Consider the following 23,134-nt stretch of genomic DNA (forward strand, 5'->3'; position numbering starts at 1 on the left):
AACCAACCATTGGGTCTCCACATTAATTTTGTCCTTACATGAATAATATTTGCAGATAGTGTTATGCATTATATCTAATTCAAAAATTGGATGGTTAACAATGTTATTATCTGTAATTGCTTCCTCTTGTACCATGTCCACTATGAATGAACATAAACTATAAAATTGGCCTTATAATTTGAATAAATTGAAAGAACAAGTTTACATACATGAAAATTAAGGAAAATAAATAAAAATTGAGAGCAAAGGTTAACAAACCTATGTAGCCCTCCCCCTCCTTCCTCTAGGTTTATTCTTCATCGGACCTGATATCATCTAGGTGTATAAGCCAAAAAGATAGCCCACACTTGACGGAGAATATTAAAGAATAGTTCCATATATATCAATGAGTAAAAATTGTGGGGATAGTTAGTTGGTAAAGAGACTTATTGACTAATCATTTTGGGATAGGTCTTGAACCCAAATTATACTGAAGATCGGAACACCGTGTCTTTGATAGGATATTTTACCTATTAGACTTAGTTTGTGCTCCGTTTGAGTATAGGTCGTGTGTACACATATTATCAACATCTCAATATTGTGTGTTGAATAGTAATATACATAGGTGAAAAAGACCAAGGGTATGCAATGTAATTTAAACCATTTTGATTGTATGCTGACCCAGTAACTTCCCATGAAGCTTCACAGTATTGCATCTCAATCACAGATGTCATTACTTGTCGATATGGATGAGATAAAAAAGATATGAAACTTCCCATGAAGCTTCACAGTATAGCATCTCAATCACAAATGTCCATTACCTGTCGACCTGACCCACTTCAGATAGCCATTCGTTCTAGTGGAGCCGCTTGATGAATGGTTCTGGATTCTTCCTAGAAACAGTATAGTGGATCCCACAGAGTTCATCCTCATTTTCATCCTTACCAACCTCACCTCCTCTCCCCTTCTATAAAAGGAAGACCCAATTGTCTTCCTCTGCATCTTTACATTCTGATAGAAAAGGCCAAACCCATAAGAGTCATCACTCTATCTTGGTCACCATGAAGCAGCCAGTCAAGAAAATTCTCTCCATCATGTTGGTGACTTTTTTGGCCTTCTTCGTAGCTCATGCGGCAGCAGCAACCATGGATGAAAACGAGGATGCTCCAACCGTAGTAGCAGAAGCAGAACAAGAGGTGGATGAAGAAGAAGGAATGCTGGACTTTATCTCTCTGCGTGGGGTAAACAGCCATAAGATGACCTGCGCGCAAGACCCCTCCATCTGCCTCGTCAGGGGTTCTCCTGGGAAGGATTGCTGCAAGAAGGCGTGCGTCGATACCAACACTGATAACCGCAACTGTGGAGGATGTAAGGTCAAGTGCAAGAACAGCTATGAGTGTTGCCAAGGCCTCTGCGTTCCTCCTACCGCCATGACCTGTAACCCTTCGCGTTTGGCCTTGCGGGAGGAAGTTTAAGATCTCGACTGTCACTTTTTTAATTCGCTGTCCTCCATGATTTCATGATGTAACTTAAGTTGATGTTTGGTAATAAACTTGAATAATAGCTTGTGGCAGAATCAGGAAGTCGTATTTACTCTTCTCTGCAGCTCAAATCTAGTTTGTTATTCTTATCATTGTCCTTCACGTATGCTCGGCTCCTTCACCAAAAATAAAATTTTGATCCAAACCATGGTTTATAAGTAGTTCCTATATGGGACCCAAAACTGTAGTTGGACTAATAATTCACAAGCCGAAAAAAATAACGGAAAGCTGTGTTACGAAGCAATTTACAGATAAAGAACAAAACCTATCTCTGTCCCAGAGGACATTTGATGTTCTAGAAACAGATTTGCATCCATTGCCTTCTTCCTAGAAACATTTTATAACTAAGTTGTTCTCTGTTTTGCTACTTTCTAGTCTTTTCCAGAAGCAGTAGGAAATGGAGAATTGGACCAAACTTTGCAGAAGTATATGTTATTTACTTCCAGAGATCAGTTTTCCACATATGCAGGAGGAGAGAGAACACATGGAACCGCTTTGAAGTATATCTCTCTTATCAGAATTAGTAGCTCCAATGAGGGAGAGAGATCAAACTTATCAGAATTAATTTTCAAGGGAGCTTTTTTTTTAAGATTAGCTTCAGCTTAAGCAATATATAACTTGGGTTAAAAAATTTAGAATAGACCTCAAATCAAATTTAACATGGTATTAGGATTTTTTTTCTTCTGAATATTGGGTTCGGTTTGTGCCCTGTTTATTTTGTACCTAATTTGTGTAGTTCATATCTGGGATCTTAAAATTGAAAAACCATGAAAGCATCCATCAGAGTTACAGGTCCCTCGTGAATGGATCTTGACTTTAGGTGATTCAATAGTCTCCATCGCTATGTCCCTGTGATTAACGAAGCTTCCTCTGAAGCTTCGTCTGGGAACATCTGAATCCTGTATGCTAGCTCTCCGGAATGAAACTAGGCCACTTCAACCAGCTAGACTTACACCGAAGGTTTCCACAGGATGAAAAGGTGGGATTGTATGTAAAAGCTGTCAAAAGTACTATAATCTCTGTATTCTCTCCTGTCGATCATCAATTTGCCTCCTACATAAGCTCATCTTTCTTCCCACCATTGATTCTCTCTGGTGCTCTCTCAGTCTAGCTAGCCACCATGAACCCATCAAAGAAAGCTTTCATTGCACTGGCAATGACCTTGGCACTACTCATGGCTCGTGCCACTACTAGAACTACTGAAGACAACAGAGAAGAAAACGAAGAAGAAGACGAGGCCATGGCGGAGGGAGGATACACCAGTCTGCGTGGAGTCACAACCTTTCGTCTTGCAGACCATAAGATCACTTGCCAGACGGATCCCTCCATTTGCTACATGAAAGGCTCGCCAGGGCCCTCCTGTTGCAGGCAGCTCTGCGTGGACACCACGACTGACCCACGCAACTGCGGCGAATGCAAGCTCAAGTGCAAGAGCAAAGACATCTGTTGCAGGAGCCGGTGCATTGCAGCTTATATTGGGTGTAGCAACTCGCCTGCTTCGGCTTTGCTGGCATGAATCTTCCCCTACTCTAGGATCTTGCTTCTGTTGTTCTCATGGGAGTGTCTTTCTGCAGCATGTCTTCTGTTCCAGTTTCTGCATGCATTATGTGATCTATGTTATTCTTTCTGCGTGGAAGCCTCGTTATGGTGAAATTTCTCCAGACTCCAGATGCCTGGGGACTGGGTGTGATGTGATTATGTGGTACTCGGCCATTGATGTATAACCATTTTCTCAATAAATATATCTAAATCATAGTAATGTGAATTGCAGAAATTGACATTGATTCAACGAGGTCATCGCCTCCGGTTGAACCTACATAAATTAGGTTTTTTTGCTATTTATGATGACATTTTTCTAATGTTATGAAGGCTGATCCAATATTAAAAACCATTTGTTGCAAAACATGATCAACGGCAATCTCAACCATGCGATCATTATCGAACAGGTGAGATAATTGTTTCACATGTTTCTCGCACCAAATGGTTTTTCGAGGGAGTAACGTGGAGCCTATCCTGAAACCCCTCTACCTCCAACAATGTTGAAAGAGAGAGGAAAATGGTAGTTACCTCTATCCTACTTTCTAGCCCAAGGGAAATGAATTTGGGTGTTTTTTCCCACCTCAGACTAAAGACACCTGCAACATTCATTTTGTGAAAATTTAGATTGTATGAAGCTTAGCCAAAAACACAGCTGCATTTGCTTCAACTTTGTTAACGTCTTCCTCGATGGGCATGAGAAATACAAGCTAACGGCCTTTCAGTCTTCGTTCCAGTTATCGAATCTACAGGTGGTAGTCCTCCATTAAAATTACACTTCACATTGGTTTCCAGCATGTGAAATAGTTGAAAAGTGAAACTTCCAAGAAGCTTCCTGTGTTCTCAATTAAGTGCCCTTTATTTCTTTTTGCAGTTCTAAGACTCTTTCGATTCCCGAATGCATTCCCTCTCTTCCCAGTGATCACTTCGTTTGCAGCTTCTTCGCTGTTTCTCTGCTTCCATTTCTGTGGATCTGGCTCGCACACATGGCTACTCCATGAAAGGCGGGCCAACCCTCATTCCTGATGTAAGAACTGAGTTTGTGAACGTGACTGGACTTGTCTTCATTTTTCTGTTATGTCCTTGGACCCCACAGCCTTTAATCTGGTTGCAGTATACATTCCACTGAACCAACCCAATCAGTCACCTTCACTTACAAAGTCCTGTCTCTGTTCCTGTCTCATTCCCCATCTTCAAACCACTTCCCACTTCTCAGTTTCTCCACTATTTTTACTGCAGCTGCTGTGTCACCATGAACCCATCAAAGAAAACCTTCCTCACACTGGTAATTGCTTTAAGCTTACTCATGGCTCACGCCATTGCAGCTACTGGAGACAAGGAAAAAGAAGAGGAGGAGGAAGAAGAAGAAGAAAAGAAGATGATAGGGCTGGATTCCTCTTCTTTCCGGGGGTTAAGCAGCTTTCTCCCACAAAACAAGCATACATGTAAAAGGGATCCTTCCATTTGCACTGTCAAGGGTTCTCCTGGGCCTTTCTGCTGCAAGAAGATATGTGTTGATATCAAGATAGATCGGCGGAATTGCGGCGGATGTAAGAACAAAAGTAAGAAGAAAGAAATCTGTTGCAGTGGTAGATGCGTTTTTGCTTATAGGGGATGTGACGCTGCGAGTTTGGCCTTGCTGGCATGAATTTTGAGGAGATCCTGTTTCCGGGCTGTTCCTAGGCAAAGATTTATTTTTCTGTTTGTAATCTTTGTATATTGGGTATGATTGTGATGGGTTCTCAAATAAAGCTGCCTTTAATGTAATTATATTCCATCTCTTTCTGGTCGCATCCAGTCATTTTACTTGACCTTCCTTTAGTGGTAGCAGAAAATGGTAACCGAGAAGAACTTTCAGGCGTACTATGGACGAAAACTGGTAAAGGGTGAGTCCCCTTCATGATTTCTTATTTGTGTTTACATTGGAGCAGCTTCAGTTACAACAACAGCAATTGGTATAACCTACTAGATCACTGATCTGTCACTTATAACAACAAATGGAGTTCTGACTTTGTACTTGCCATTAGCCCAGGTTATTGATCCAAAAAGATCACCTTCCACAGACGATTTCGATGAAAAAACCACTCGAAAACTTAATTTCTTAGTGTTCTTCGTGAACTCAAGTTTCCCCGGCATCACCTTCACATCCAGGCCCTGAGGAGATTGTATGCTTGCCACATATATGGTTTCATCATCTTGTCCAACATTTGTTACTGTTCTATTCACCTGCTTGCTACCTTTCCCATTGAATTTGGATACAGCAATTGAAGGGTAATTGAAATTTGAAATCATGTCCTTACTGGAATTCTTAGGGCAATCAAATCCATCAGGAAGAGATGAGATGAGCTTGATAGTAGATGCATCATAACCATAATTGCAGAGGAAAAGAAGGTAATCCTCTTTCTCTGTTTCATACACTAAACCTGGTTGCAGAGACCCTGAAGGGCTTACTTCTCCTGCTCCATAGTCATATGGTGTAGCTGCAGTGCCTGCTTCTTTTGTGAGAGGGGCCTTCTCATTGTTTGTTAGGCTTGCTGCATATTGTGAAGCAACAAACACTAATTAAACACAAGAGTGGCTGAAGGAACAATACCAATAATAAATAACAATGCTATAATCCCTTCCCCAGGTAACAGACACTAGATGTAGGATCCAGCAAGTCAACTTGATATTTCATTTGTTGATAACCCAAAGCTTAATTATTAGGTTTTTATTAGGTGAACTGGAATGGCATATTTACTCCTATCTTGCTGCCCATTTTCATGCCACTGAGCAACTACTTTTCTACAATCCCTGTCATATCAGGTTTCTGGAAATGCTTCATTCACAAGGTGTCTCCGAGAGGAAACTTGAGTTTACCTTTATGAACAAACTCAATAGGGCTATGCTAGTATGTTCAATATTGTTGGCTTTCTAAAAAAAGCACTAACCAGTAGTCATGATAGCCGATCTGATGGCAGAGGGACTCCATGTTGGATTCCTAGATTTGATCGAGGCAGCAATGCCTGAAACATGCGGGCAAGCCATAGAAGTTCCTGAAACCAAATTGTACAGGGTGGGTTGTTGGCCTGGAGGAACTTCAGAAGCAGAAGCATCGTCATTTGGTATCCATCCGGCAAGAATGTTCACCCCAGGTGCAGAAATATCCGGCTGCATTCAAGTAAAAAAACTCTTAATGTCCATTGAGTATGTTAAAAACTATTACAAGGAGAGGAATAAAAGATGAATTCTCATGAGAAGCTTGCCTTGAGAATGTTCTTTGTTAGAAAAGAAGGCCCTCGAGCCGAGAAGTAGGCCACCCCAGGTGCTGGCTTATACTGATTTACACTCACTGTTGGTAGAATGGTTGCAACTGGTTTTCTTTACATGTTTATACAATTCATTAGTATCAAGTAGATTAGAAACTAGACAATTGAAAGCATCGATCCAAAAAAAGAAAACAAAAAAAGAGTGGAAGCAAACAGGGTTCAGAAGCATTAACACATATACAGAGTGACAATGCAACATGATTGATCATAAATCAAGTTAGCAATAAAGCATCAGGAGAAAAGAGTGAAGCAGGGATTTAAAATTTTACCTGGTGGAATTGATGTAGGAAAGGATCTCCTCAGCTTCTTTTGAAGTTACTACTGTGAGAGGAGAAGGTCCATAAGGGAAAGCAACAGGCTTTTCTATATCGTCAACAAGAATAACCCCAAGCCCCCCTAAACTTTTCACTTCTGCCATCTTTTGCCTTTTAGAGTATGAACCATCAGCATGCTGGCAAAGGACAATCTTCCCCTTGATCTTATCCCCATCCAATGCATCAGGGTTACAGTTACTGAATAATCCACGTCGAAGACAAATCAGAATCAATCTAAACAATGCCAGTTCTCACAATTAAGAAAAAGAATAGGAAACAACCGATTACCTCGCATCATCATCAGTGCTTGAATTTGATTTAGCTGATTGAGCATATATTAATGGATAAACAGGGGACTTCGTCAAATTAGAGAAATTGATCGACTCTCCCTGAAATCAGGAAAAAATCAATCTTACAGAAGTATCATGAATTTGCTGCACTGCTCGTGAAGAATTGCTCGGCGAAATGAAATAGAAAAAAATGCATTACCTTGATCACCTTGTTCCCACCTAGAAGAACGTCAGACTCGAAAGATCGATCAATGGTTGTTGCACCAGCGGTCAAAATCCAAGGAGCTGCATTCACCACTGTTCCTGCATCTGGCCCATCGTTCCCTGCCGAGCAGACGACTATGATACCATTCGCAACAGCGTGGAAGGCTCCAATTGCAATTGGATCTGTTGAAAAATCTGTCCTACTAAAAGAAGAAGCGCCCAACGACAGTGAAAGAACATCTACATGATCAGAAATTGCATCATCAAATGCAGCTAAGATGGCTGAGCCTGCACAGCCTCCTGATGAGCACACTTTGTAACTTGCTATTCTTGATGAAGGAGAGCCACCTTTGGCCGTCCCTGCAGCTAGGCCATAATAAGAAGCGTTGGCCACAAGGCTGCCAGCCGCAGTGGTGGCAGTGTGGGTGCCATGACCAAGGGAGTCCCTGGGACTCTCATCATGAGGGCGTGCAGAGGAAACGTCATTGGAGATTTTGTAGTATCTTGCTCCAATAAGCTTCCTGTCCAGTAACAGCATTTTGAGGAGAAATGAATGAAGAAATCGGTGTTAGAACCCGGGCTCCAGTTGAATTAGTGAACAAAAAAAGTCTTTGATCTCTTGCTAATTCATGATATATTTTTGGATTTGAGTAGTTGCAGAGTTAAATCATCAAATAGATAGTCTGTATCAGAAGTTGATAAGAAAAATGATCAGGGTCTTCATAGTGATTTAGTCTATCTCCTTTTTTCTTTCTTTTCAGTCTCTGTTATTTTACCTGTTGCAGTTAGAAGCAGTGAAATTTTCTCCTTCCATGCACACACCTTTCCAAGTTTTTGGAATTTCACCCATCCCTCTATCGCTGAAACTCTCAGACTCAGGCCAGACGCCTAAAGAAAACATCGAGTAAGAACTTCAGACAGGAAAACAATAACAACCCAGAAAACAGAAACTACCAGCCGACTCACCTGTATCCAGAAGCCCGATGACAGTATCCGACACACGAGAAGAATCGACATCGGAACCCAGCTTGGAGTCAGTCACCAGGTCCGTTTGGTAGAGTAAGAAATCCCATGATCGAGTAGTGTGGAGCTGCAAAATGGGGTCCGCGAACACAGAGACAACTCCGGGTCTTTTAGCAATCTCCTTTGCTTCATCCTTAGACAAATGAGCTGCAAATCCGGAGAAGCCACGCCCGTAGCTGTGCACCAGTTTCTTCTCCGCGTGCTCTTCTTCCCTGCAATTCCAGTAGTATTTCGAGTTTAGTGAAGGGAAAGAAAGAAACTAACGTAGTAGTTTATGACAGTAGAGGGAAAGGAATTTCTACTGTATTTTTTAAGTTTCAAGATTCTTAACTTGGAAAATCCCAAACAAGTGATTTGCATTTTGATTAAGTGCTAATGGGCGAGATGGTAACCCAAAGCAACAACTTTGAGTACAGCCATGTAGCAACTTGGTGCTGCATGGACCAAGCAGCTTGGTGACGAGTACTCATACTGCTCGAAAACTTCTTGATGAGGTCTGCCAGAATGAAGAACTAGAAGAAAAAAACTTGAAGAAAGACCTTTTGAGCACAGACGCGAGGAACTGGATATGTTCATCAGTAGGAGACTTCCCAGAAGAAGAACGAGCAGCCCCCATGTACACTACATACACACTCTCTTCCTTCCCTCCTGCAGCCACAAGCACAAGCGAAAGAAACAAGTAAACAAGATTTTGAATCGTCGCCATCTTCGTCCTTCGGTGAACAATTTCGATAATAGGAAGAGAGACTCACCCCTGCAGGCCTTTATAAAGATCTCGCTCGGAGTCACCCCTCTTCCGAAGCACCTCTTCTGGTGGGCTTGCTGATGATCCCACTGTGCTTCCACCAACGGCATCAGTCATGCGACCCTTCGAGCTCCACCCAAAGTGCGCCATCATCTTCCTCACTAAAGTCCATTACATAGACAGGACTCGACGCTTCGTTTATCGGTTCATTAATCCAGATTTTTTTAGCAAAACCGCGTTATCACTATTCGTTAAAATTTTGAGCAACTGAAACCGGATGGAAAGGCAACGCGTGGTGGTTCCCCTGAAATGGGTATGATCTTTCGGTGACGAAGCAAAGGAAATCTCTTAGAAGAAATAAATTAAAGGGAATAATATCCACCAAGTCGGCGGGTATGCTAGGTAGTGGGGAAGAGCTGGGGAGACCGATGCTGATAAAGTGCGGAAGAGACCCCGTCGACAAGAAAACATCATTGCTGGTGGAGTCTGACATGAGATCACTTAGAGAAGTTTATCCTGGTATTGCTGTCTCCACGTTTCTGTAATTTTGATGGTCGTAGAGAGAAATGGGGGGAGCGGGTGAAGTACTTAAAAAGTATTATATCAGCGGTAAGGAAACCAAAACCATAGTGGTCCTGTCAAAATTTTCCAATCAGGGACCCAATCGTTGTAATCGTTCTGAATGAGTTTCATTTCCGAAATCATTTTCAGAAAAATTGAACCAATTGATCGTAAATCTCCACTCCCACCAATTGAACGAACAAATCCAGCCTAAACAATCTGACCTATTTTCAGATCTTACAGTATTTCAACCTAGTGGAAAGATCGAATCCAGTTCAACCGATCAATCTATAAGGTTTCATAACACTGCTTTAATTATAAAAATCTTAGAGCTCTTTAACTAAATGAGGGTGAGTTGCAATCGCCAGAAAACTCAGGAATTACCTCTCAGTCAAATGCAGTAAGATCTAGGTTGCCAAATACTTGCTAGTGGCAATTGCTTGTCGGATGGCGAGACCATACATGACGTGTACAAACTTGAGTATGATAAGGGTTTCGAGGACAACTTTCCAGGAACAATCAAACTCAAAAACTCTGATAAAGGTTTTGAGTGCAACTTTTCAAGAACAACAGATTTAGAATGGAGGCCCTCCAGGTGCAATAGTAATTTCAATAAGAAACACGTGACCAAATTTATCCAACAAGGTAATGCAAAACATGAATCTAAACCCATATAGAACTTAAATGGTTTTTTCCATAGTAACATGACTTTGAAGTTCAGTTGTAAGGTTATACGGTTTCATGTCACAGTTGGAAAGTCGACGAGATTTGCATACTTGACAATTACTATGAGAAATTGCCACTTGACCGGGGTTCAAGCCTTCCAAGATTCAGTAACAACTTGCCTGTCATGACCAATGATGGGAAGTTTGGATATGGACCAGAAACTTCAACCCTTTCTAATAAACCCTGATTTGTGAAACAAATTCCAGAAAGAGAAACTGATCATTTCCGTTTTTTGGATCTTCCTGGAGGTTGTTCTGTTTCTTCACTCTCATCTTCAGAAGTGCCATCAAGAGGTTCATCCAGAACATCATTTGGAGCATTATGCTTGGTGATGTAATTCTTCAAAATCGCCATACTCTCTTCCTTCATGGTGACCAATTGTTCGGAAAGACAACCCTTTGTAGAAGTAACAGAGAATACCTCTGAACCAAGGCGGAATGTGACTTTAACCCTCGACTCAGCAGGGGCAGCTTCATCAACTTGATTCTTCATTCCCAAGGAAAGATCCTGCAAGAAACTAATGAGAAACATCGGAAACAATCCAAATAGGGAGATTTCAGGTACAAACTAACATATGAGTTCTGCAGTTAGACTTGTGAGATGCTAAAGTCTGCATTCTAATGCACATATATTAGCTAGCATGTTTATCTTGCATGTCAATGTTTCATAAAGAATAGCCGCCACGCATAATAAGAAAGATCGTTAATTCTTTACCAAAATTTGGTGATTATTCTGCAAGAGACGAAAAACAAAGAGACCTGTAAGGAAAGAAAGAGAAGACCAGAAATGGAAGACATCAAGGAGGTTAATGGCTAGTAAAAATTGGCAGACTTCTCTCAATAGCAAGCAAAGTTTTTTATTTTTTTATTTCAACAGATAAGAAGAGGAAACGCTTGTTCAAATCAATTCCAAACAAAGCTAGGTAAACCAGAAATGCATGTAAATAGCCAAAGTTTAGCAAATCCAAATTTCTATCAAGAATCTAAAATGATCCTGTCAAGAAGGATTCCCGACATTGAAGTAAGAGAGCACCGTCCTCTTCGCCGAGAGTCCAAAGAGCACGACGCTCTCTGTCTGGACTGTTCCGTCAGTCCCGTGAGGTGGTTGTGGTTCCATCCACCGCCATAAGAGCTGAGAGCTCTCACTGTACCGTCAGCCTCTGTCCGACGAACGTCGTTTTCGCTCCCGAGAAACCAAAGCGTGAACTCTGGCCATCGCCACTCTGTGATCTTGCTTCACCGTTGGGAATTCTTCTTGACATGGTATCAGAGCTTGCTCCGTCCGAAGAGTGAGCAAATCACCTCTGTCGGACAGAGGTTCAAGTGTCATAGCCTGTTTCTAGCTAGAAGGAATGGAAATAGAAGACAAAGTAGCTGCAAGAGATACAGGGGAGGGGAAATCATACCTGATAGGAGGATAAGAACGACGCGTGGATCTGCAAAGAGTGATGGGAGCAGGAGCAAAGGGAGGATCAAGAGCAAGTGCCAGGTCAGGATGGGAAGGGGGCAGCGATGCAGTGGGGTGAGGCTCATCAAAGCTCAGCAGGTTAGACAGAGATGCAAAAGGCAATGTAACTTGAGAGGGAAATAAATATTGATTTTCAAAGTAGACCACATTCCAAAAAACACGGACTCGACGTGCCTGGGGATCATAGCAAACATAGCCCTTTTGAGAAACGGCATACCCAAGAAATGCACACATAACTTATTGGACTTTAAGTTTATATCGTTCATGATCAAATAGATGCACAAAACAAACACAACCGAACATCTGAAGATCAGTGTAGGACGAAGAATATCCAAATAATTTAACAAATGGAGAGACATGATGCAAGGTAGGCGAGGGCAGGCCGTTGATTAAATGAACGGAGGTAGAGAGAGTTTCATATCAAAATCAAGGAGGAAAAGATGATTCAATGAGAAGGGTGCGGACCATATCAAGAAGGTGACGATTTTTCCGCTCAGCAACGCCATTTTGCTGTGGTGTCGAGGGACACGAACGCTGAGAGATAATACCTTTGCTTTGAATAAATTCCTGGAATTCAGCCGACATGTACTCCCCTCCAAAGTCAGAGCGTAGTACTTTAATGTGAGCAGAAAATTGTGTTTCAATGAGTGCAAAAAACCTCTTAAAAACGACAAAAACTTCAGACTTAGCCCGTAAAAAGTAAACCCAGGTAAACAGACTAAAATCATCAATAACATTGACAAAGTACTTATTTTGTGCATGCAAGACGACAGAAGTAATTCCCCAAACATCACTATGAATAAGGTCAAAGCAATAGGAGGCATGATGAGAAAATAGTAGAACTTTATTTTTGCCCAAGTTTGCATGATGAACAATCAAAATAAGTATCAAGAAAAGTGCAGTTTTGATTGCCTAATAAACCTGATTTAAACAATTACGAAGGACATTGTTTGGGTGGCCTAGACGTCTATGCCACATCTTAGTGCCAGAGCTAACAACATTACATGCAAAAGAAAGTACAGGAGAACGTGAAATAAAGGTGGATAGAAAGACTTTAATTGGAAATAGTCTGCCCACTTTAGGCCCCTTCGCAATCACCTTCCCCGACGCTTGATCCTGCACAACATAGCCAGAGCGAGAAAACTGAACATTACAATTTTTATCAACCATTTGACCAACAAACATAAGGTTTGTCGATAGGTCAGAGGACACAAAGACATCAGCTAAAGAAGGAGAGAGATCACCAACTGCACTGATAGGCAGAGTGTTGCCATCAGCAGTCTTGATGTGTAGGTTGCCATCATACTTTCTAACATTAGAAAGAGACACTACATTGTTGGTCATGTGATTAGAGGCACCGGAATCAAAATACCATGGCTGAGAAGAAAATTTTTGCTTACCTGAGATACCAAAAGTAGAAAAAGCAGATATGATTATCTGTTGTACCATTTCAGGAGTGAGAGTGGTCGAACTTGCAGGTGCTGGAGAAACCGGAAGTGCAGTGGCGGGGATGGCAGTCGGCAATGCTGCAGAACTAGAAGTACCAATGCAGGCATGATAAGTTGTATTCTTCTTCTTTTCAGGGCGAGTAGGGCAAGCTGCAATGAGATGACCCGGCTTCTTGCAGTAGTTACAGGATTCTTGGGACATTCCCGAGCAAAGTGACCATATGCCTTGCAATGGAAGCACTGAACAGAACTCATGTCCCGATCCTTATTTTTCCCTTGTGCTATATAAGCCACTGGAACCAAGATATCAGTCTGGACTCTACGTTCCATCCCGGCCTGAGTAGCAAGGCGCTGCTCTTCCCTCAGAAGTTCACTCAAACAAGCATCCAGTGACGGCACTGGATGACGATTCATCAGATGTAATCGAGCAATCTCAAATTCTGGACGTAGCTTCATCAAGAATTGGTCCCGTTTACTAGTTTCATGCATGTCTTGTATTGCAGATAGAGCAACAACCGGGACATTCTCATAAACAATATCAGTGTAATCTGCCCATAGATTTTGGAAGCCTGAGAAATATTCTTCAATGGAACGTCCTCCTTGTGTGAAATTTGCCATTTCATATTCGACTTGAAATAGACGCATCGTGCTGGTTTGGAGATAAACCTTGTGGAGGTAGTTCCACATATCCGTTGCCGTTTTGTATGGCCTTAGATTAAGGATTAGATGAGGCTCAAAGGATCCAAGTATCCAGGTCACGACTCTAGCATCCATGGTAGTCCAATTTGACAACGCTTCAGCATCGCAAGGTGCCCGATCACTCCTATCAATATGACCCCATAAGTCTTTTTCCATGACAAATAGCCGGAATTGAAATTCCCAAGCACTGTAGTTCTTACCCGTAAACCAAATAGGAATGAAATCTAACTTGTCTGTTGACATGTTAAGACTGAAATTTTGATGAGAGTTTCAGAAATACCACCCCACGGCCAACAAATTCCAGGTCTACCCCCACAATTTCAAAAATTCCAAATCTGCCCCCACGTTTTCAAAATTTCCAAATCTACCCCCACACTTTCAGAATTACCAGATCTGCCCCACGCTTTCAAAAATTGCAAATCTGCCCCCACAGTTTCAAAAATTCCTAATCTGCCCCCACAGTTTCTGAAAATTACAGAAACTACCTTATGTAAATAATTGCATTCCAAACTTAGGAAAAAAATTGCCAGTCGATGTCGAAAAAAAAAAACTAACCTCCGTTCTCCTTTTCCGGCAAGGGACACTCCTTGGAGCTCGAACAGAGATTCTGACCACTCCTCGGAGCTCGAACAGAGATTCCAACCACTCCTCCAAGCTCGGATGCTGTTTTCCGACCACCCCCGAGAGCTCTACCGAACTCTGAGTTGTCAGACAGCAGCTGACGGTACAGCGAGAGCTCTCAGCTCTTACGGCCGTGGACAGAACCACCACCACCTCACGGGATTGACGGAACAGTCCAAACGGAGAGCGTCGCACTCTCTGGACTCTTGGCGAAGAGGACAACGCTGGAGAATATGAACAGTCTAAAAAAATGCTCTCTTGCCTTTCTCTCCCTTCCTTAGCTATTTAAGCTTAGGTTTAAGAGGTTATTACAAACTGGCCCATGGGTCCAATACAATGCCTACACTAAATACCCTATTTACATAATCCAAATTGTACAACAATTATAATCATAAATTCTATCTAAATTACCATACAAGATATCGTAACAAATCCATATAGAGATGAACTCCAATGAAATCTTTACGATGAATATCTGATATCAATGTAGCATCATCTCTAATAAAGAATATGTTTTTGAAGGAGAGTTAAGCACATATGCTACATCTTTAATTATAAACATAGAGGAAGTAGCCAGCTTTCAAAGCAATTCATTGTTTGCACGAAAGATGGATAGACAATATGTTGGGGAGGAACTGAGAAAGTCAAAGGGCAATATGGGGTACTTCCAAAGTCAAAAGTGAAACAGGTAGAAAAGGAAGTAGCATATATTGTTTTCTTTTCTTAATAAACTGTTTGACTTGGAAGCCAAATACCTTATGTAACAAAGGTAAACTGGGTATGAGATAACCACAAGATAACTCTAAAAAGTTGAAATTCCTAAATCTAACAGATACAGTTACTACATAACAATTATAAGAGTCAACTGCTATACTAGATGACAGATACAGAAAAGACAACATTGTTACTGAATCAGAAACAAAAATTCAATATATACCAGTTGTCAAAAAATTTAAATGGAAATGTCTAAAACAAAGAAAAGAAAAGAAGGGAAGAGAAAAAGTGAGAAAAGGGTCGAGAACAGATTGAAAATGTCCTGTTGCATAGCAAACCCAGCCAGAGTTTACCTATGAGGAAACTAAAAATTTAATGTCCTGCATCCCTATAAATGGAAATGGCATCTTCAGTAATCTTATTCCTAACAGCCAGATTCAGCTCAAGAGAACAGATACAAATTCCATATAATCTGGGCAGCAGACTGAGAGAAGAAGGAACAAAGCAACATAAAGTTCTGAAAGGTAACCTTCTACCCAGAGGTGGGCATCTCGGTTTTCCAAGACAACTAGCGCATGCCAAAAATCTGAGACATCTCAGATGTAATACTTTTATAGAGAAGCCCAGACACCCACCTATGTTATTTTAAAAGATGAGACTTGGATATCCTAAAACCCATATGGTCTTCCATTACTGCATCCTGAAGGTGAACTCAACAAAATCACAGAATGCAATTTTCCTTGACTTCTCAAAACGCTAGTAATTGTTAAATTAGCAGATACGTAGCAAGATTCTAAACATTTTTGAAGCAACAAAGAATACGCGACGATACCAACAAGTACCAGTTAACTTACGAAACGCAGGGTAACTAAAGTGATAACAAATCACAAGCCCTTTTTCATTCTTAGCCATTACCACAGTGGCACTATACTAAGATCCCATTCAGCGCATCTTTAGACTCTGGACAAGAACCTGTACTATCTAGATTCTCATAATTCCCATCCAATTTTTTTTTTCTTTTTTTTTTTACTAATGATAGCCCTTCCGAAAAATGAGCAAAGGGCAAGCTTACTATTCATGAAAAGCTACATAAACCTAAGCACATGAACAAGGATCCCACGGTAAGACATTCTCCTAATATTTGTCCAGTGTTTCTTACGCTTTTAATAATCTCCGTCTGTTTCCAGATCATAGGCAGAGACTACTTAGTGATACCAAAGCACCTCCGAACTAAAGCTTCTCAAGACTGATGTTGGGGCTTACAATATTCTTTAACTCCAACCATTACCCAAAAAAGAGACATGTTCGGCAACCAGACGAAAGTAAGGAAGACGAAGTAACCTAGCGAGAAATACCAAGACGCTTACCGACGGAGTGACGATAAAGATGAAGAGTCGAAGTAGTATCACTGTTTTCCTTGTGGATAGAGTTGAGAAACCAAATGTTTCTAGCGAGAACAGAGCAGAGGCAAGTTCTTCTGGTAGGGTTCTCAGTCTGCTTCCCTGCTTGTTTCCCACTGCAAATTGCTACCTCGAATGTTGGGCTGGGTCGACCTGGTTGGCCAAGTAAAATGGATTTGATAAGTCAACTACAAGGACACCTTCCTAACTTTTAAATATTAGTTTATTTAATTAAAATTAAGTAAATTAATGTTAGAGATATATTTTATATTAATTTAAACTATCTCTAATGAATAAATAATATTAAATAATATATATTTCACCCCGAGTTAAAAAAAATAATATATTTTATATTTTTTAAATATTTAAATTAGTGTAGTCTCATAATATAATACTTCTATTATTCTAATTTTTCCATTTAAAATTCTAACACTCCCCTTGGGCCCACGCAGAGTTTGGCAGGCAGAAGTTTTGATCCTGAAGGCATCACGCATTGGACTAACGAGAAGGCGAGATGCGTCTGAGTCTCCAAAAAGTCACTCTCACACGGCAGTAGTCGACTCTGACGAGTGACGAGTACTACATCTGCCAACGCCGGTTCCGTTAAACAGCGTGGTCCCACAGTGGTAGCCAATCACAGAGCGTGTAGTTTGCGTGTATATTATTCCAGCTGTCCCTGCTTCACGCGTTAGTCGCCCTCGACTTCTTATAAATACAGCCCCGAAGGGTAGGAGGGCCGACGTTAAGTAAATCTTGTTAGGAGGTGCGAAACCCTGGCGCTAATAAATTTCTGCTTGGGTGGCGGGTGCCTCTTGATATGAGACTATTGATCTCGAGTGACGGATTGTTAGGATTTCTGAGAAGCTTTGGTGAATTTTACGGTTTTGTTGACGGATTGAAGTCTTTTTGGAGGTTCTTTGACCGGTTTTGATCTGCAGCCAATATAATGTCTCGCTGCATCCCGTATCCGCCGCCAGGGTACGAGGCTAGGAAAGTCGACAAGAGCCTGATCGAATCGATTAAGGTTTGTTCGAGCAATCTGTGTTTTGTTCCTAATTTATTATTGATTGGGTTTCGAGTCATAATTTTCATGTTCTTGGCGCTCTTTGTAGTGATGAAACATTTAGGAGGAGCAAATGATTAATCCTTCTGTGGATTAACCGAACCCTTATTTAAGTTTGTGGGAGTATCGGTGTTTGGGAGGAGATAAGTTTGGATGGGATCAAGAATGTTCCGTCTAGGTGGAGCGTTTCTGGTTTCTTTTTATGTGTTCATGTTCCTAGCTTCTACTCCGTTGGCTTCATGTCCAATCTGAAATTTGCTCGGTTTATCTGTGACAAAGATGAGCAGTACCATTTTAGTATAAAAGAACTAGTTAGGAAAACATAGCGGGCAAGCAGCTGTTCATCTGTGTTCGGATTTGTTTATTATCAATTTTATAGAATGTTATCAGAATCTCAAGAAACGCACGTTTACCTGGCAACTGCTTGTTCTTGCAATCCTAAAGATTTGGGTGGACTTGCTAGCATTGTAATGTGACATGTAAAGAGTGGAATGAACAGCTCGATTAACTAGTTTGACTCCTTACAAGATTCTGATTATCAATTTCTTGTGACTTTGCATGAGCCTTATTGTCAGGAGAAAGTAAACTGCATAGAAATTCAGGGTTTTAGTCTTCATACCAGGAAACCATTACACTGTCAAATAATGCTGTTCCCTTGGTGTGCTATTAACAACTTAGGGATCTTTCTTGATCTGGTTGTCCAGGAGAACTTTGTTTCTCTGTCTTCGTGATTCAGTAGCTGAGTAACCTACAAGAGGTCAAGAATCTTTCTTGTTCTTAGTGTTTTTTTCCAGCATGCATTATATTTTGAAAAATATGTGATTTGGGGAGAAAATAGAAGAGGAAAAAGAGTTCTGGAAGAGGGGCAGTTTTGTTGCCTTGGAATCCGAGCAGGGTTTAAGTGAAAATTTACAAAAAGACAAAAAATACCCATCAATACTTAAAATTACATCTCTCCTAAAATACATTTCTAAATTGAATGAAAATTTAACTAGAGATAAAATAAGAGATTCTCTACCTAATAGCCATACTATAGAAAAATGTAATGTGAAAACTATAATAAATGACCAAAATACCCTTGGACTTGTATTTTAACACTCCCCCTCAAGCTAGAGAGTAGGTATCAAACAATTTCAGCTTTCACTAAAGGATACATGTTCATGTCTCCTCAAAGGCTTGGTAAATATATCTCCCAACTGATTTGCACACATTACATAAAGAGTTACCACCTTCCTTTGCATAACTGCATCTTTAATGAAGTGGCAGTCAACCTCTATATGTTTTGTTCTTTCCTGGAATATAGGGTTGTTGGCAATAAAAAGGGCTGCCAAGATATCACAATTCATAATCATAGGGTCAAGTTACGTAAAACCTAACTCAAGAAGCACAAACTTAATCCACATAAGTTCATTAAATGTATGGGTCATTGTTCGATACTCAGCCTCTGCACTTGACCTAGCCACAACTGTTTGTTTCTTACTTTTCCTGCATACCAGGTTGCCTCCAACAAAACAATAGTAGCCTGATGTAGAACGTCTATCTATATTGCACTCAGCATAATCGCCATCAGAATACCCAAGTACATCAACTTTTCCATTCTGAGTATACAAAAGACCTTTTCCAGGTGCACCCTGCAAGTACTTCAAAATCTTTTGAACAACTTCTAAATGGACTTTTTGAAGATTTTTCATGAACTGGTTCACAACTCCCTCAACAAATGAGATATCCGGCGTGGTAATTGTTGCATAGATCAGTTTACCTACTAACCGTCGGTATTGAGTTTTATCCTTGAGTTTATGACCTTGTGTGTCATGTAGATTATGATTAACTTTCATAGGGGTATCTATGGGTTTAGCACCTAATAAACCATTCTCCTATAACATATCCAATATATATTTTCTCTGAGAAAGAACAATACCTCATTTTCTATGAGCGACTTCAATGCCAAGGAAGTACGTGAGAGAGCCCAAGTCCTTTGTCTGAAAATGTGTGGCCAGATATTGTTTAACTTCTATAATACCATCAAGATCATCACCAGATATCACAATGTCATCTACATAGACAAGCATACCAGTCTTCGTTTTTAAGTAGGAACATAAAATTATCACAATGGATCCTATAGAACCCAAACTGTAGTACCATATCTCTAAACTTTTCAAACCAAACTCATGGACTCTGTTTAAGTAATTAGTCTTCTGCAGCTTACTCATCTTTCTTGTCTCCCCCCTGAGCAACATACCTAAGAGGTTGCTTCATATACACTTCCTCATGTAGATCACCATATAGAAAGGCATGCTTCACATCGAGCAAAAGGAGAGACCAACCCTTGTTAACAGCTACAGATATTAAGATACATACTGAAGTAAGTAAGTCGGACCATAGGAGAGAATGTCTCAAAGACGTCAACTTCAAAAGTCTATATATACCCCTTCGTTACCAGCCGAGCTTTGTACCGTTTAATAGAGTCATCAACATTATATTTGATAGTATAAACCCAACGACAATCTACAATAGCTACTCCTGCTGGTGGATCATGTTCCCCGAGACGCCAAAACACTCAATCTCATCATCCATAGCTTGTTTCCATATTAGAGAGCACAAGGCTTCCTGCGCTGAACGAGGTATATGGGAAATAGACAATGACACAGCAAAGGATGGGGACAAAAAATCAAGAGACACATATTTGCATATCAGATGAGAAGTACAAGATTGTTTACCTTTATGTGATGGTGTGCTACGGTGCTTGTGTTTCTCCTTACTTTTGAATTTTCTTCTTTTCTTGTCCTTCATCGAAAATGCTCATAGGCTATTAGCTAGTTATGCATGATTCTATGAGTATTTCAGCTTGACCTAAACCGAAAGTGGGTTTTGCTGCATTTATTTGTCAGATGCAATTTCAAAGAGCTCCTTCTGATTTCTTAATGCAGAGCTTGAACAATTTGAGGGAAGCTTCAGCTGTTGTTATGCTTTTAATTAATATACATATATATTTTACCAAATCATTTTCACTAACTATCATTTGCTTCGCTGATTTGTCTTCAACAAATCACAATCTTGTGCACAATGATTTTGTGGTCTTAATGGACATGGTTTTAATGTTTCCATCTCAGATAGAGTGCAGGAAAGGGGTTTCATAGAATTTGAACTAGGATAAACCTGAAAAATCTTGCTTTTGTACAATTTACTTCCTTTTGGTACATCAAAAAGTTTTTGTAGATCAGTTTCCTGTATCTTTAAGAGACATATTTGCATATCAGATGAGAAGTACAAGATTGTTTACCTTTATGTGATGGTGTGCCATGGTGCTTGTGTTTCTCCTTACTTTTGAATTTTCTTCTTTTCTTGTCCTTCAGCGAAAATGCTCATAGGCTATTAGCTAGTTATGCATGATTCTATGAGTATTTCAGCTTGACCTAAACCGAAAGTGGATTTTGCTGCATTTATTTGTCAGATGCAATTTCAAAGAGCACCTGATTTCTTAATGCAGAGCTTGAACAATTTGAGGGAAGCTTCAGCTGTTATTATGCTTTTAATTAATATACATATATATTTTACCAAATCATTTTCACTAACCATCATTTGCTTCGCTGATTTGTCTTCAACAAATCACAATCTTGTGCACACTGATTTTGTGGTCTTAATGGACATGGTTTTAATGTTTCCATCTCAGATAGAGTGCAGGAAAGGGGTTTCATAGAATTTGAACTAGGATAAACCTGAAAAATCTTGCTTTTGTACAATTTACTTCCTTTTGGTACATCAAAAAGTTTTTGTAGATCAGTTTCCTGTATCTTTAACCTGTTATGGTTGGAATAAAATTGTGAAGCTGAGTAATTTTTCCTTCTTTTGAGCATGGATGAGTTTCATTTATGTTACTGTCGTTCACTTATTGAATTCTGGAATTGACAAACGTTCTGGTGCTATGCAGCTGCAGAGAGAAACTGAGAAGGCCAAGAAAGAAAAGAGGAAAGAAAAAAAGAGGGAGAAGAAAGAAAAGAAGGAGAAATCCAGGGAAGATGGTGTTAAGGCTGACAAAAACCGCAGTAGCCTGAAGAGGCACAAGGAGGAGAGGAAGCAGTTGAAGAACTATCCAGATAAAAAATATGAAGTAGTTGAGCAGCTTGAGAAAAGCAGCCTAACAGTAGAGTATGGGCAGCCAGCCAATGTGGGTCGAAGGCTTGGTTCCTCAGACTCTGACAGCACTCAGAACAGCAGTTGTAAGAGGAAGCGGGCTGATCCTCTTTGCAGCCAAGGTGAGTTATTGGTTCTAAATAATTCTCTTTATGGATATGGCTCGTCCCTCTTCTGATCGCAACCAATTCAATTTTCACTTCTAAATGAAAGTAGGTAGTGGGCTTCGCATCCGTTTGTCACTTCTCAAGAACAGGGATCTAAATTCATTTAACAGTGGAATACAGAGTCCAACTGTTTCTTATGGAACTCCTGATGTAGTGATTGTACCTCCTGTCAAAGATGGTACTCTGCTTCCTAAGGAAAGTAAATATCAGAGTCAGGAGAACAAAACATCAGGGTCTAGGATCTCTTTGCTTGATGTTTCAGCTTTTGAGCTGTCTCACGAATCAAATGATATCATTCGGAGCGAGGACCATAAACTACTACTATGTCGTCAGCCCTCTGGTAGAATGTCCGAGTTTTTTCCCTCACTTAGTTCGAAGCATCACAAGGAAACTACTTATAGAGATATAAGTAGAGAAAATAAGATATCAGAGCATTGTTGTTCAACTTCTGCCAGGCCTATTGAGCCTTTACCTGTGCCAACAGCAGATGGTCTGGAGCTCCACCCAAAGGAAAAGAAGCACAAGCACAGGAGCAGAGGGCAGATGATGGATGCCAAGTTCAGGCAGTTGTTTGTAGGTTGGTGCCCCCCACCTTCGGAGAAGACCCTCCCAGATTGTGATGATGAGGATTGGCTATCCCAGAGGAAGCGAGCATGTATACAGGAAGCTAAGAGAAGCAGGGTGGGCGATGATGAGTTGTGGAGGGCAGGTCCGGGCGGTCCTCGGGCATGCTTCATGGTGGAGGCTAATTTTTATGCACTGCCATATATGCTTCCGTTTTAGAACTTGCGATTATGGCGGGTTAAAAAAATTCATGGAGCAGGAGCAGTGAAAGGGTGTTCATAACTGTTAATATTTCTTTATGGTTAGAGAGGGAGATTGGGGGGGCTTACTGTGTTTACACTGTTGGCATCTTGGCGTATATACGATGTAAAATTTTCATTCTTTACAGTGACACAAAAGTCACAATTAAGGCATTTAATGCGAAAAAAGTAGGGATATAAAATTGGCTAGCTAGCAAGTATCCATGTGGTTGATGTATATGGAAACAGAAAAAGAAAATAAAATTAAAATTTTTTATAGTTTTAATAATTAAAGTTGTATACGTCTAAGAATTAAGATATCCATAAGTATTAATTATTGTTGGTTTATATATTTATAAAATTTTCTTGCTTAATTCTTTTATTTTTTCAAATA

At 40.4% G+C, this 23,134-nt stretch overlaps 4 protein-coding genes across 6 annotated transcripts; 2 read left to right on the plus strand and 2 right to left on the minus strand.

Moving 5' to 3' along the window:
* The first annotated feature begins 1,040 nt into the window (after positions 1-1,040).
* Positions 1,041-1,454, plus strand: LOC137943818 (stigma-specific STIG1-like protein 3). The gene has a single exon (XM_068789252.1). The coding sequence runs from the start codon at positions 1,041-1,043 to the stop codon at positions 1,452-1,454; it is 414 nt and encodes a 137-aa protein (XP_068645353.1).
* Positions 1,455-4,880: 3,426 nt separating this feature from the next.
* Positions 4,881-8,904, minus strand: LOC137944010 (CO(2)-response secreted protease-like). Its single transcript, XM_068789500.1, has 9 exons — positions 8,735-8,904; positions 8,139-8,407; positions 7,949-8,060; positions 7,168-7,693; positions 6,967-7,067; positions 6,634-6,876; positions 6,302-6,416; positions 5,987-6,206; positions 4,881-5,590 (listed from the first exon to the last, which is right to left on the minus strand). The coding sequence occupies exons 1-9, from the start codon at positions 8,899-8,901 to the stop codon at positions 5,022-5,024; spliced, it is 2,322 nt and encodes a 773-aa protein (XP_068645601.1). The 5' UTR covers positions 8,902-8,904; the 3' UTR covers positions 4,881-5,021.
* A 1,171-nt stretch (positions 8,905-10,075) lies between these two features.
* On the minus strand, positions 10,076-16,718 carry LOC137944378 (uncharacterized). 2 transcript variants are annotated; one of them, XM_068790042.1, is made up of 2 exons: positions 16,544-16,718; positions 10,076-10,734 (listed from the first exon to the last, which is right to left on the minus strand). In XM_068790042.1, exon 2 carries the CDS (start codon positions 10,717-10,719, stop codon positions 10,447-10,449), a length of 273 nt encoding a protein of 90 aa, XP_068646143.1. In that variant the 5' UTR covers positions 10,720-10,734; positions 16,544-16,718; the 3' UTR covers positions 10,076-10,446. The 2 variants fall into 2 exon arrangements, with proteins under 2 accessions (XP_068646143.1, XP_068646144.1); XM_068790043.1 differs by having other exon boundaries at positions 10,076-10,744.
* A 616-nt stretch (positions 16,719-17,334) lies between these two features.
* Positions 17,335-22,927, plus strand: LOC137944421 (uncharacterized). Of its 2 annotated transcripts, none has more exons than XM_068790101.1 (3): positions 17,335-17,600; positions 21,568-21,892; positions 21,987-22,927. In XM_068790101.1, the coding sequence occupies exons 1-3, from the start codon at positions 17,523-17,525 to the stop codon at positions 22,718-22,720; spliced, it is 1,137 nt and encodes a 378-aa protein (XP_068646202.1). In that variant the 5' UTR covers positions 17,335-17,522; the 3' UTR covers positions 22,721-22,927. The 2 variants fall into 2 exon arrangements, with proteins under 2 accessions (XP_068646202.1, XP_068646203.1); XM_068790102.1 differs by having other exon boundaries at positions 22,425-22,927.
* The last annotated feature ends 207 nt before the right edge of the window (positions 22,928-23,134 follow it).

Source organism: Aristolochia californica, unplaced genomic scaffold, assembly GCF_029961685.1.
Source record: "Aristolochia californica isolate CCGP_79_NKW_82.1479 unplaced genomic scaffold, dmAriCali1.0.hap1 SCAF_11, whole genome shotgun sequence".
In the NCBI taxonomy this organism is placed as follows: domain Eukaryota; kingdom Viridiplantae; phylum Streptophyta; class Magnoliopsida; order Piperales; family Aristolochiaceae; genus Aristolochia; species Aristolochia californica.